The 13969-nt window shown below is 34.3% G+C and overlaps 1 protein-coding gene across 1 annotated transcript in view; it reads right to left on the bottom strand.

Annotated features, from left to right (window-relative positions):
* Positions 1–13969, bottom strand: part of LOC138704755 (BOS complex subunit NCLN) — a 50459-nt gene that overhangs the window by 21687 nt on the left and 14803 nt on the right. Inside the window, exons 4-7 of the mRNA XM_069832947.1 lie at positions 12431–12525; positions 5724–5807; positions 3420–3629; positions 2043–2150 (exon numbers count right to left, since the gene is read on the bottom strand). Of these exons, the coding sequence (XP_069689048.1) occupies positions 2043–2150; positions 3420–3629; positions 5724–5807; positions 12431–12525 (497 nt within the window). The remainder of the gene's footprint in view (positions 1–2042; positions 2151–3419; positions 3630–5723; positions 5808–12430; positions 12526–13969) is intronic.

The raw sequence follows: 13969 nt of genomic DNA, 5'->3' as shown, positions 1-13969 counted from the left end.
GAAAAAACACTGGACTGTATAAATGAGACAACAGGTGCCCAATGCAATGAGCAGGACATAGGAAATGGAACAATACTACATTAAAACAAATCGAGCTACTCTAATTAAAGCCCTAAATCTTAAACAAAGCAAAGAAAACTCGCATTGCTGTGAATATCTCATGTTCAGTGTGTGAAAGTGAAAACTGAGAATAATGCGTCAAAATCTACAACTTTCCTTCTACTCAATTAAAAGCAAGAACAAACATACTTTCTGCTTGTATTTACAAGAGTCAGACATTATTTATAGCTTCACAATTGATACAGCTGCATTCCTTTCTAATCCATTAGAAACTCTTCAGCACACAGTGACAGAGATTCTGAACTGAAAGTGTTAAATACAGGGCCCCCTATTTATAAATTGCCCATACCTAGTTATATGCCTATGGAAGCAAGCAGGTTCTCAAGTGGCAACCATTCGATGATGGTGTATGAACAACAGAAAATTCATTCAATAATTTGATTCCTAACTTTACATGATAATCTAGATACACAGGACACCTCTTGAATAAGTTCTGGGACAGCCAGTACAATCCTAGGTATCGTAGCCTGAAAATTGCCTTTTAACTTTCTATTGTACGTGGATTATTTCCATACACTTTCTCTTTCAGTGTTCCACACAGATAAATATCGCAGGGATTTAAATCAGGTGACCTCCCAGGCCACAATCCTCTGCTTTATCACCAAACACATATTTTACTGCATTCAATTAACTTTACTTTTACATTGTGGCTGCAAAAGGGTATCTGTCGGATACAGGGGGGAGAGCCATTAATCCTTCCCATTGAAGGCTTTAAGGAACCAACCTGGACAAATACCCAATGTCCCATCCCTATCTTCCCGTGGTGCAGCTGTTAGTAAGCACAATTTTACAAGCTGAACTAAAGGGAGGGGCTACTCATCAATTAGCACTGGTCAGCTTGATGAGTTAATGACTGAATTTGGTATAATTTTCCTCTATCCAATACCAAATTCCCTCTTTACCCTTTCCTATCCAGTCCTCTGACTGAACTCTTACTTTCTTCGACCCCAACGGCATTAGAGCATTCGAGGCCTAGGGGTTCATTTCCCTTTCCTTCCTCCTCTTTCTACTTTTCTGTTCCTAGTGCTGACCTGGTATGGCACTAAAATCGTCCTCCAGTGGCTTAAGGAGGGAAAGCTGGTGATCAACAAGATCTCCCAGCTAGGTCCAATGGACCCGTCGACCAACAGCAGGTATGGTCCTCCAGACATTCTGGGGGTTGTGTGTGAATGAAGTAGACACCAAAACGTTAAAATATGGTGTTCACTTAAATCGTCTAACTTGCCACTCAAAATCTGTGCTTCAGTGGCTGCTCATGATAATATCTTTGAAAAATATTGGAGTACAAGAGGTCAAATGACTTCATTGTCAAATGCCTGGCATTAGAAAACAACAACATCTTTTACTTTTTTTATAGCTTTTACACCTTACATAGCAATTGTAAATAAATGGGAGCTGTTCTAAATTGCAGTGAGTCATGCTATAATGCATAATATTGTATAACTACAGAGACTGACGATTTCCAACACATCTCATTTGAGTCAAGTTCATGATGTCATAAACCTATAAAGGGCGCAACTAGCCAGAGTAGCTGATGCGCCCTTTTTAAACCCCACTAACTACACCCATAAATCGGCAAACAATATTTGTCTCCCGCCAACAGAAAAAAACAGCAGACAGAAGAGATATCAGATGACATATAAACAGAGGACTCTGTATTAATTGCTATGAACAGCTGTATCTATTGAAGATCATTTGCAAACAAAAATTTTCCTATACTCTAACCTATCTTAAATTTTTCGTAAAAATGTCAAAGTTCAGATCATCTTCAGTGAGCTCAATTTCGTTTTTAGATTGCAGACAAAACAGAAAGAATGTTATACAGTTAAACTGGTAAGCTAGACAGAACAGGAGAAGGACTGCAAACACAATTGATGTGACGTCAATACTTTATTACTGAACTAAATTTCATACATACAAACCTTGAAAAGAAGGGCTCCTGGACTTCCTTCTCTGGGAGGTTTAGAAACATGGAGATAGAGACTACTGGAGCTAGCCACAGCATCCAGACACAAAATATACGAGGCATCCTAAAAATAAGAAAAGAGTAATTAAACTAATTAAAGGAAAATTTCAAAACCCAGCACACAACTAGTCACATGATATATAATAGTACAGAACGGTATAATAGACCAAATGGGGAATTATGTTAGCCCTGAGCACTTAAGCCCAATGTGTCCATTATATCTACCATCTTTAATATTGGACATCTATTTGCAGTAACTACTAGAATGACTCAATAACATTTTTTGTTTTATTGAGATTTTATGAATACAACTCTCAACAATTGCGCGTCTTTAATTAAATCAAAAGTATTTATCAATAATTACTGACGAAAGAGTAGCATAACGTTAGTCATTGTCAATCAATGTTCTGATACTGCAAATGAGGATGAATGTGATATATAGCTACAGGTAAGGGAGTGCCTTTATAGCCTGTCTTGATAATTTTAAGCTTGAGTGGTTTTTAACACAGGTATTATATTCGCAGTTTTTTTTTTTTCTGGATTTTAGGATGAAAAACTTGGTGTGCGTGTTAAATTCAATGTGTATTTTCACGTTTTTACATTCTCATGGCAAACCTAATTTTGAACAAAATTTTTAAATTAGAATGTATAAATGAATGTTTTGTACCTCTCAGGGTTTAAAATACGATCGTATAAATAAGAAAAATGTATAAGTGAAATAAATTAACAAGGAAAACATAGAAATTTTGCTGGGACTTCAGAAAAAACATATAAGTGAGAAACATATAAATGAAGTTTTACTGTATATAATATACGTATACATCCATTCATTCATTCATTCATTCATCATAATATATGTATACATCCATTCATTCATTCATTCATTCATTCATTCATTCACAAGGGCAGGTCTTTCACTGCAAACTCAGCTTTCTCCAAATTTTCTGTCTTCCATACTTGTGAATAAATAAACTTTTTGTAAGGTTGAAAAGAAATTCCTACGCCTGGTCAAAGGATTAATAAAATCAGATTTAGTCGTTTGTAACATCCCCTGTACATAGAATACCTATCCCTTTCATCCTTACCTGAAAACGAAATTGAATGCAATTACATTAATATGTCGTGTTTTTTTTTTTTTTTTATAAGACATGGAATAAGCGTAATCAAAACCTACCATATCTCTTAAAGATTTAGATCTTTAAGACCAAGCAGATATATCATATTATAGCTTTAGCATTCATCATTTCGCTATGAAATCTTAACAGTTTTTGTGGCCAATTTATTGCATAAAATTTTGAGACATTTACGAACATTGCATTATTACGGTACAAACCTGAATTAAGGATCCTTCCAATCCATCAAGTTGATCTTCCAACCATTTTTTACTGCCCTGATAATTCAGTTTACCAGCACCCGAAAGGAGAAAGATTATATTATAACGAGCATGAGACTTGGAGTTTGAGTACAGTTGTGAGAAGAGACGTGCAAGTTCCAACAACATAACAACGCCAGAACCATTAGAGTCAGCACCAAAGGACAGCTCCTGTAATCATAGAATTAGTAGGGTAGACAGTCATTAATATTTATTATATTTTATTTAGAAAATATCACAAGAATATAATATCGAAATAAGTCAAAAGAACCAAATAATGAATGTCGATACAAATCACAAATTCTTAATACAATATGCATAATATATGGCAAACCAGTTAAACAGGGTCGTTTATTTCAAATACTTCGGCTGTAATTCATAACATATAATTTAAGTAAATACAAGGCTTATTTAACAAAGACTTCAAATGACATGTGATTCAAAAACATATCGGCATAAATGTCTATTAATATGACAAATTTATTGTATGTTGATATATAGTATTGAGAATTGGGTAAATTATAGAAAAAGAAGAGAACTCTTCATACAAACTCACGTATTATTTATATATTATAAATTAGCCAATGATATGATTAACCATTAAGTGTCATGAACTTTTTTTTAAATATTACAAAGTACAGTAGAATCTCGTTAGTACGATTTTCTAGAGACAAAACAATTTGAACGTCATATATGGGAAAACGTACTACTGAAAAACATTTTTTTTTCATCTGCGTTAAAAACGTCATTCGAGCTGTACTTTTCTATAATGGATGGAAGTGCAGTATTTTTCCATGAAACATTTCATTCAACTGTTTGAAGCTTTGAAGTCCGAAAGTCCCATCTGTAGTAATAAATGTGCTGTTTTAGCACGAATCATGGTGCCGTCGATTGCTGTATTCAAAGCACGGACTTGTTAGAACCATTTTAACCTTTTTAGTAAATAACACGTTTTCTAACTCTGGAAACTAAACTCACGTACACGTTATCGTTAGCCGCTTTTTCCTTCCAAAAACCCAGCTTCAAATTTTTTTTTTATCGTATTCAGTGTTGACAGAGGAATGTTGAGTTTCCGCACAATATCAACAAGCTTAATGTGTGGGTTGTGGACCACTTCTTGAATCATGTTCTATTTTTCTTCATTCATAATATGCGTTACTTTCTTCTTATCCATGGCATACAAACTCGTGGCTTAGATACAAACTTCCACCAACAGTGAAACAAGTTACTGACGATACTCTTGGACTTTGTTCTCCTTCATCTTCTTCTAAAGGAAACGAAGTAGCAGCACAATCTAGTATATACAGTCACGAAGCTCAATACGTAGAGAATATGCATCCATAGATAGTTGCTAACTACTAGGCTCGCTACTATCGCCTCATCACAGACAATGCGAAATAGTATCGGCACAGTCTATTGTTCCTAATACTCTCATCACCTCAAGCTTCGTGACTGTATATACTAGACTGTGGTAGCAGTGTGCTGCGTGACTGCATTGGCATAGGCTGCGGAGGTGAGGGGATGAGAGTGGGAGATAGAATGGATGTGTGCGCGATGTGCGATTGTTCATCAATATGACCACCAACCACCAAGTTTGAATGCAGTAAGTGGGAGATGTCAAACACGTAAACGGGTAATTTTATTGTATGTTTAATGGAATTGGGGCTGGGACTTCCAAAAATAGATGTACTAAACAGGAAAACGTGGTAATGAGGAACGTGCTAACAAGATTCCACTGTAATTATATTTTTTTACTGTCAACAATTGAAGTTCTATAGAACACAAAACAAATAGTATATTACAATACAAGGTTGGGAAGTGCTTTGTAATGCACTATCATATTTTTTAAATTGCAAATAAAACATATTTTGCATTGAAAACTTAGAGCAATATTATTCCAAAGCCTTTGCAAAACTGCACTGTAATGGTAACTAAGTAACAATAAGTCCACTGTAATGGATCTATTTCAGCATAGTTTTATGTTATGAAGGAAATGGGAAGTCCGACAATTATCAGGTTTCTCAAAAGTGTCATAAGATCCAGACCCTGAATTTATTGTGGTTATAACATTAGTGGTGGTGGTGTTTGTAACAAAATGTTATGCAACCTGAATGCTCCTGTTATTCTGTATGTAACATGTGCTTAGTAATGTATACCACCAGTAAATTAATCTAAGCTGGCCATTTGCCTGAACACAGCTCCAGTGACGCAATAGTGAACGTCAAAGCATTAACATTTATTAATTTACAACAGTTACATACTTACAGGCGCTACTCCAAAACTATCATAATAAGCTACAACTGCAATTGTAGGTAACTTTTCTTCAACTCCATAGCCTGATAGTTTACCCTGAAAAAGAAAATGTTCATGTTAATACAATTTGGTTCTGAATATATTCCAGGAATTATCGATTTATAATATTTAATTTCAAAGCATTATACTCTATAGTGGAACATCAAGCAAACAAATTCAACTGAGTTTCATTTCAAGTGATTAATACGAGTTTTATCTGCAGTCTAAAGAAACTGGATGTCTTTGTCCTCTACAGAAAGTCTACAAATAATAACTGGCTTTTGGAAGAATCAAATTATGAAGCTGTATTAGTGTGACAATATGATTAAGTCAAAAAATTAATGTCCCGTATTTTCTTGTGAATGTTAAGATTCATATTCCTGAAGGTAACCAGAATAAATAAAATTACATAGCAAAAGTGGAACCGTGATAGAATTAAAATTACAGAGGAAATAAAGTACCATACTCAACAAGAAGATAGTCGCTAATATCAAAGTCTGTATTGTAATACCAAGTTTCAGGGTTTCAATATTAGATTCCAACACACACATGTAGTGTTATCACTGCACTGAATACATACCAGTTAGAGCTTTTATTTCAACAGCAAATCTAGCCAAATGGAGTACATCACAGACAAATATTCAATCAGATCGCAAGATCGAATTCTCCTACTTTTACTTTCTTTATTTTCTAATTTTTTTTTTCTTATCGATAATTTTTACGTTATCACAGTCATAGGAAATGATATACCCACATAAAACCAGCCCCACTGCTACATTGTATTCCACAGATCACATGTGTCCTGCTGCTTAAAAGCGAGTTTCTGATACTCTGAGGAGATGCCGACAGCCATCTGATGTAGACATGGACCATTATAAATAATGTACTCGAGACTTTCTGACTAAAGTATGTATCTGATTAAATACAGAGCATTTCAGAATTCAACTGAAGAATTTAAGGTGTTGCAGATTGCAGAGGGGTCTTAGGTAAGTATTTTGAGGTAGAAAACTAGGAATCTGCATGCAATGGCGTGAAATAATTTTTGGGCCAGTGCACCACTGACTGTAAACCTGCATGTGGCATAGTAATACATTTGTAAATGTATCAGATACAATATTACTATGTATCTGTGGCACAAACGGTAAACATTGTAGATGGTTTCTGTCAGGGGATGAGGTAAAAAATTCAAACTTTTTTAACTTAAGATATGTAACTTTAAACTAGTGTTATAACAATAAAAGCCAGCTCTAGTTATTTTCTAATGTACGTAATAAGACACTAATAGTTTTTTAGAAGGGTGAAGGAGAAATTTAGTTTGAGAAATGCATAGCTATTACACTGGACAAGTCACAGTATGTTTATCAATTAACTTGTAGTCTACATAAATTGTGCATAGCAGTATTCTGTTTAGCAAAAAAAATCTTACAACAAAATGGATAAATGAGAAAAGAAAGAAATGTCCCTTTTCGTCTTCCTTAGAGGAGGAAGTAAGCAATATTCAGGAATTACTGTACAGCTCATGCATTTTGTCAAGAGACTCCCCCACTCTTCCTACAGAGCTGCGCACGAGATCGGATGAGTCTACTTATAGATTATAGGGGAATGGGTTAGCCTTTGCCTTGAACTCGGTAGACACATGCCCAACCTTCCCTCCTACTCCTACTCCTTCCACAGAACCATTGTTCTCGTACTGCATATCGCAAGTGTCTTGATAAAATGCATAAGCTACACAGTACTTAAGTATAGTGTAACAAAGCAAAACAAAACTGGAAAACAAGTTACAGGAATTGTTCAAAGTAACGATCTCCATTTTAAGTATAGTATTTTTCTGCAACAAATCAAATATTTTTTTCTATTAATTATTCTGGCTTAAATATTAGAAACTATGTACAACGAATTTCATATAACTTCAACATTAAAATGGGACAGAACACAAAAAGGTCATGCACTCGTCACCTTTGTGACCCTAAAGACCAGCATGTTTCTAACAAATACCTAACTGAGCTCCATAGGAGTCCAATACAACTGACTTGATTTCAAGTGAATTGTAATGAATCAATGGCTGCGTTCAGCTGGGACAGCGCTAATTCAGCTATTCATTTTTGCTGAGTTACAGCAGCTTTGAGTTCCTGAATGAACATTGCAAAATGTCTGCTGTGTTTACAAAGAAACACGCTGCTATTGTTCCGTCTACTCCGGAATATATGATACCATTGGTTGTTGCCTACCCCCTCCACTTTCGCTGGCTAGCAGCAGGCTTGCAGCAAAAAAAATTTTGCTACGAAAAATGGCGCCCGCTATTTCAGCACTGTCGGTCAGCAAGGCGTTCAATGCTGTCGCTATTTCAGCGCTACCTCAGCGCTGTCCCGGCTGAATGCAGCCAATGGCTAGTGAACAGTATACGATTGCCGAAAGCATAATAAATAAATACTACAATACATATTTCGGTGGTTCAGAAATGAAAGAATTCAGATATCTTGTCAATGAAATAAGAGGTATCGGGATTAAAAAAAAAACTACCATGGTCGGACTCGAACATACTACCTTTCGGCCTGAGGTTTGACGCATTGTCCATTACACCACAGCCTCATGTCAATGATTCAATTCCATATAGGTACAATAAAAAGAAAACGAACAAGAGTGAAACAAGCAGTGCAGTGGTGTGCTGTCTCATTATTTGCCAGCAAATTCACAGATTCTGTAAAAGCTAAATTTTGAAAACGTGGTTGATTAGTTTTTAACAGTTGCGCTTAATGCAATCTCTAATAAGGTCAAAACCATCACATAACATTCCACACCTCTATTTCATATGAGTATGAAATGTAAGCAACTCAAACAACTGGTTTTTCGTCGGAGATCCTGTGTTCCTTATAACAAATTGTTTGTCTACAACTTTTCTATAACCAGATAAATTTCTTTGGCTGAATTCTGAAACACTATGTATAAGTGGTATCATAGTTTTAACCCATATTCATTGTAAGTTTACATGCACTAGACATAATGTTGTTGTTGTTTTCTAATGCCAGGCATTTGACAATAAAGTCATTTGACCTCTTGCACTCCAATATTTTTCAAAGATATTATCATGACCAGCCACTGAAGCACAGATTTTGAGATGTTCCGAATCCATTTCTTGGTTTGAGTTGCACAATGGACAGTTAGGGGACTGATATATTCCAATTCTATGCAGGTGTTTGGCCAAACAATCATGGCCTGTTGCCAATCTAAATGCAGCTACAGACGATTTTCGTGTTAAATCGGGAATTAACTGTGGATTTTGATGCAGAGAGTTCCATTTTTTCCCTTGGGATTGTGTTATCAAATTTTGCTTGTTGAAGTCTAAGTATGTAGATTTAATAAATCTTTTCACAGAGTAATACGTAGATTTAGTAACAGGTCTGTAAGTAGCAGTGCTACCCTTCTTTGCTAAAGCATCCGCATTCTAGTTTCCCAGGATTCCACAATGGGATGGTATCCATTGGAATACAATTCTTTTATTGAGTGATATTAATTGAGAGAGCATTTTAGTTATTTCTGCTGTTTGAGATGAAGGTGTGTGTTTAGAGACTATTGATAGAATAGCTGCTTTGGAGTCTGACAATATAACTGCATTTTTAAATTTATTGATGTGACAGACAAGATTCCTGAGACATTCACTTATTGCAATGATTTCTCCATCAAAACTTGTTGTTCCATATCCAAGAGATCTATAAAGTGAGAAGAGACAGCACGTAACACATGCACTGTCACCTTGTTCTCTGGAGATCAAGGATCCGTCAGTGTATAAATGAAGCCAGTTTTGTGGAGGGTACCTAATATTAATTGTCTCTAAAGACAATTGTTTCAGTATTTCAGTGTTTACTTCTGATTTCAGTATTTCTTCTGTTAAATTTATATTATATTCTATATTTAACAGAGTTAAAGGGTTTGGTTTAATTTGTAAGTTTTCTTTTAGATTCGGGATATTGATTTTGTTTTAATTCTTGAACAATGGATATGAAACTTTTTTGAGTTTTCAATCTACAGAGAGGACTGTATGAATGCCAATTGTTTCCTGGTAATCTGATAAGTTTTTCATATTGAATCAGTGCTTTTTCTTCTATTGTCATTTTGATGCTGTTAATACTAGTGAGGGATCTCATAGAATCTATTGGAGTTGTTTTGATTTCACCAGTAATGAGTCTGAGAGCTTGGTTTTGAACATATTCTATGTCGTTTATGAAAGGTGAAGTAATTAAAATTTCTCCGCAGTATGTCAGCACTGGCTGTATAAACATTTTGTATGTAGTGTTCAAAGTATTCCTAGAGCATCCCCATTTCTTTCCTGCTAGTCTTTTTAGAAGGGAAAATCTTTTACGAGCTTTTTCGGAAATGTATTTCAAATGGTTGCTCCATGTTAACTTACTATCGAAAATAACTCCAAGATATTTGGATTCATAAGTCCTAGGAAGGTGTTGGCCATTGTATTGGATATTGAATTCTCTTTCTTTTTTACCGAGTGAAAATATTTGGTAGTTACTTTTGCTTAAATTGAGTGCCATCAAATTTGATGTATTCCATTCATGTAGTTGATTTAGAGCTTTAAGAGCAGAATTTTGAATTTGTCTCTATGTCTGTAAGATCCGGAAGTCCACAAAACTATATCATCTGCAAATAGTGCTGTTTTCATGTTTGATTCCTCTAATAGAGAGGGTAAGTCATTTATATAAATATTGAATAAAGTTGTGCTGAGGACAGCGCCCTGAGGTAGACCTCGATATGTTTGTCTGTAACTAGAAAGTGAGTTATTGAATTTAGTGGCAATGAATCGGTGACTAAGGAATTCTGATATCCATCTGAACATATTGCTGGAGATACCTAATTTCTGGAGTTTTAGTAATAATTTATTTCTCCAAACAGAGTCATATGCTAACTGAAAGTCAATAAATATTGCCAAGGTATCTTCTTTCTTATTAAAACTGTCTTTTATTTCTTGGCCGAGGCGTATGACTTGTTCATTGGTAGAGTGTAGTTGTCGAAAGCCGGCTTGTCTTGGTGATAAAAGATTTTGGGATTCTAAATACCAAGTTAATCTGTTGGAGAACATGGACTCCATGGTTTTTACTATCATGCTTAATAGTGCTATTGGTCGATAACTATTAACATCATGAGCAGGTTTCCCTTTTTTGTAAATTGGTACAATGATTGCTTTTTTCCAAGCTGCAGGAATTGAGGTTTCCATGATAAATTGAAAATGGATAAAAGTACAGACTTGGCTTTTTCCCCCAGATGTTTAAAAAATTCGGAATGAATGTTGTCGGGGCCAGGAGATTTCTTGGTTTTTAAATTTTGTATAGCTAGAGTTAATTCTTTGGAAGTAAAATTTTGATAAAATATTTCAGGTTTGGTACTAGTAATATTGTTTTTATAATTTTTATGTAATTCTCTTTTGATAAATTTGTCAGTTTTTTTTGGTATTGGGATGTAATCTGTGAGAGTTTGAGTAGTGTTTATTAAATGCGTTTGCTAGACATAATGTTAATAGAATAAAATGAAACAACAATAATGCAATATTACGATTATTATACAATTTACATCTTGGTGATAACCTGCATAGAATTGGAATATATCAGTCCCCTAACTGCCCATTGTGCAACTCAAACAAAGAAATGGATTCGGAACACCTCAAAATCTGTGCTTCAGTAGCTGATCATGATAATATCTTTGAAAAATATTGGAGTGCAAGAGATCAAATGACTGTATTGTCAAACGCCTGGCATTAGAAAACAACAACAACAACATCTTGGAGATATCAATTGTGGTAGCAATCCTCGCAACAGTGACAGAAACATCAACAAAATCTAATAAAACGACAGAATGTTCCAAAATGCGTTCACAGCTTGCAAAACTAAATAAAAGAGCTGTCCTTCAATGGATAGCTGCTCACGGTGAAATTACATAAAGCGAAACTGCAGATAAACTAGCCCAAAAAAGACAGCACACCCTCCTATACACTGCCGAAAAAAAAAGGGTTTTTTTTTTAGCCATTCATAAAATAATGAAAAAATTTTAAAAGACACAATACAGAGAGCTCCATAGGGAGAAAAATGAGGCGATATGTCATAAAGTAAACATAATATCATATGCATCCAGATACTGAAGACTGACTATAAGTCATGAATGTATGATAAAGAAATTATACGGAATAGAAAATCGTCAATCTCCCATATACCCATTATGCATACCAAATGAAGAAATGGATCATGAACATCTGTGTGTCCAACCCTCCAGAATGAAACAGTGTATAAAAAATACTGTGGCACAAGACGACGAATGGCTTCACTGCCAAGTGTCCAGCATTAGAAAACAACAACAAATATTTACATTTTTGTCTTTCATACTTATTTCAGTCAATTTTATACAACATTCTCTGACTCGAGACAGATGGCAGCAAAAATATTTTCATTTTAGTTTGGCAAAATGGAGTGAACTGGGCACAATATTCTTACTAATGAGTAATGGGACTAACAGATTATTGCAATATATCCAATGTATTTCAGTCATGTTTTTCCAGTATGTATTAGTGACACATATCAAACAATACAGTAGGCCTACTTCCATCACACAGTTTAAATACCAAAACACAAAATCACCGAAAAATACTGCTATGGTCAAATATTAAATTGTAATTAGTGCCATACCTGAATAGTTGCAATATTAACATCTGTCCTGGCAGTAGCTTGACTAGCACTGATTACGATCTGGTAGCCATTGGCAGACACAGAATTCAAGAGAGCTAAAAAGAAATTGATAATAATTATTATAATATTCCTGAAATTGAATCAAGTTTCCAAAAATATGTCGAAATATTGTTTATTCTTTTCTAAAAACATATAGCACTTAGCATCTTTGGTTTTCAATTATAAATTCTTTTAAAATACAGTAAAATGATCTTATATTCATGTCTGTAAGATATGATTAAATTTTGGTGCTTATAATTTATAAATTAAAATACGATATTCCATACAGACTATCAACAGAAACATTCTTAAAATGCTCATCTTTCACTGCTTATAATCAAACTTAATATAGTATGTAGGCCTACATTGGACAATACAAACTTGATGACACAAAATCCTTTTCTTAAATTTTAAATTTTGTTCTAACACTTCTTGAGAACATTGCCATGCTCTTGTATGGATTCTTGTGTCAAGATAATGAAACAGACAAGTACATGATATCGTGTTAATTTCAAAATATATCACCACTACATTCCTAACAAGTCTTCACTGAAAAACTCAATTTTTCTTTTACAAGCTTAATTTCAATGAGAATAATATATTATCAATCATTTGGCAGACAACTTTTTTGAATATATAAAATCAAGGTCCGATGTACATCTTCATGCTATTAAACATCATATCGTCGGTTTCTTGGTAAAAGTGACCAAGTCACATTGAAGACTTCCAAGCATTAAGAAAATTTAAGACAATGTTATATTAAAAATTAATAATGTAGCACATTTACCTTCAAAATAACCAATTACTAACATCTAAATAAGTACCGGTAAAGTGATTTTTGGATGGATCATTAAACCTTAAATGACTTTTCCCAACAATTCTGCATTTTGGACTTGGTCACTTTTACCAAGGAACCGACGATATAGTAAGTGGTTACAACAGTCAATAGTCAATCTATTACGCCTAAAACCACACTGATGATCCCCAATAATTTCATCTACATATGCAGTTAATCTTCTCAAAAGAATATTGGACAACATTTTGTATGACATCAACAAAAGTGATATTCCTCGAAAGTTACTACAGTTAGTCTTGTTTCCCTTCTTAAAAATAGATACAATTATGGACTCCTTCCATTCTTCTGGTACAATTTCCTTTTCCCAAATAGCAAGTACAAGCTTACAAATTTCGCTAGATAATGCGCTTCCACCCTCTCGTATTAATTCTGCTGGAATTTGATCTTGTACTTTTTCAGATTTTCTATCACAATTTCGACTTCAGAAAGTGTGCGTTCAGACATAAATGGCTCAGCAGTTTTTATTTGAATTCGTCTCTATTATTTCTATTTGGCCTATGTACATTTAGTAGTTGCCCAAAATAGTTTTTCCACTAATTTCTTCATTAAAAAAAATAATAATAAAAATAATAATAATAATAATAATAATAATAATAATAATAATAATAATAATAACCACGAAACAATCAAAGTTTTAGACCCAG

This window comes from Periplaneta americana, chromosome 8, assembly GCF_040183065.1.
Source record: "Periplaneta americana isolate PAMFEO1 chromosome 8, P.americana_PAMFEO1_priV1, whole genome shotgun sequence".
Lineage (NCBI taxonomy): Eukaryota > Metazoa > Arthropoda > Insecta > Blattodea > Blattidae > Periplaneta > Periplaneta americana.
The sequence above is the reverse complement of the archived record's forward strand: the minus strand, read 5'-3'. Positions and strand labels throughout refer to the sequence as shown.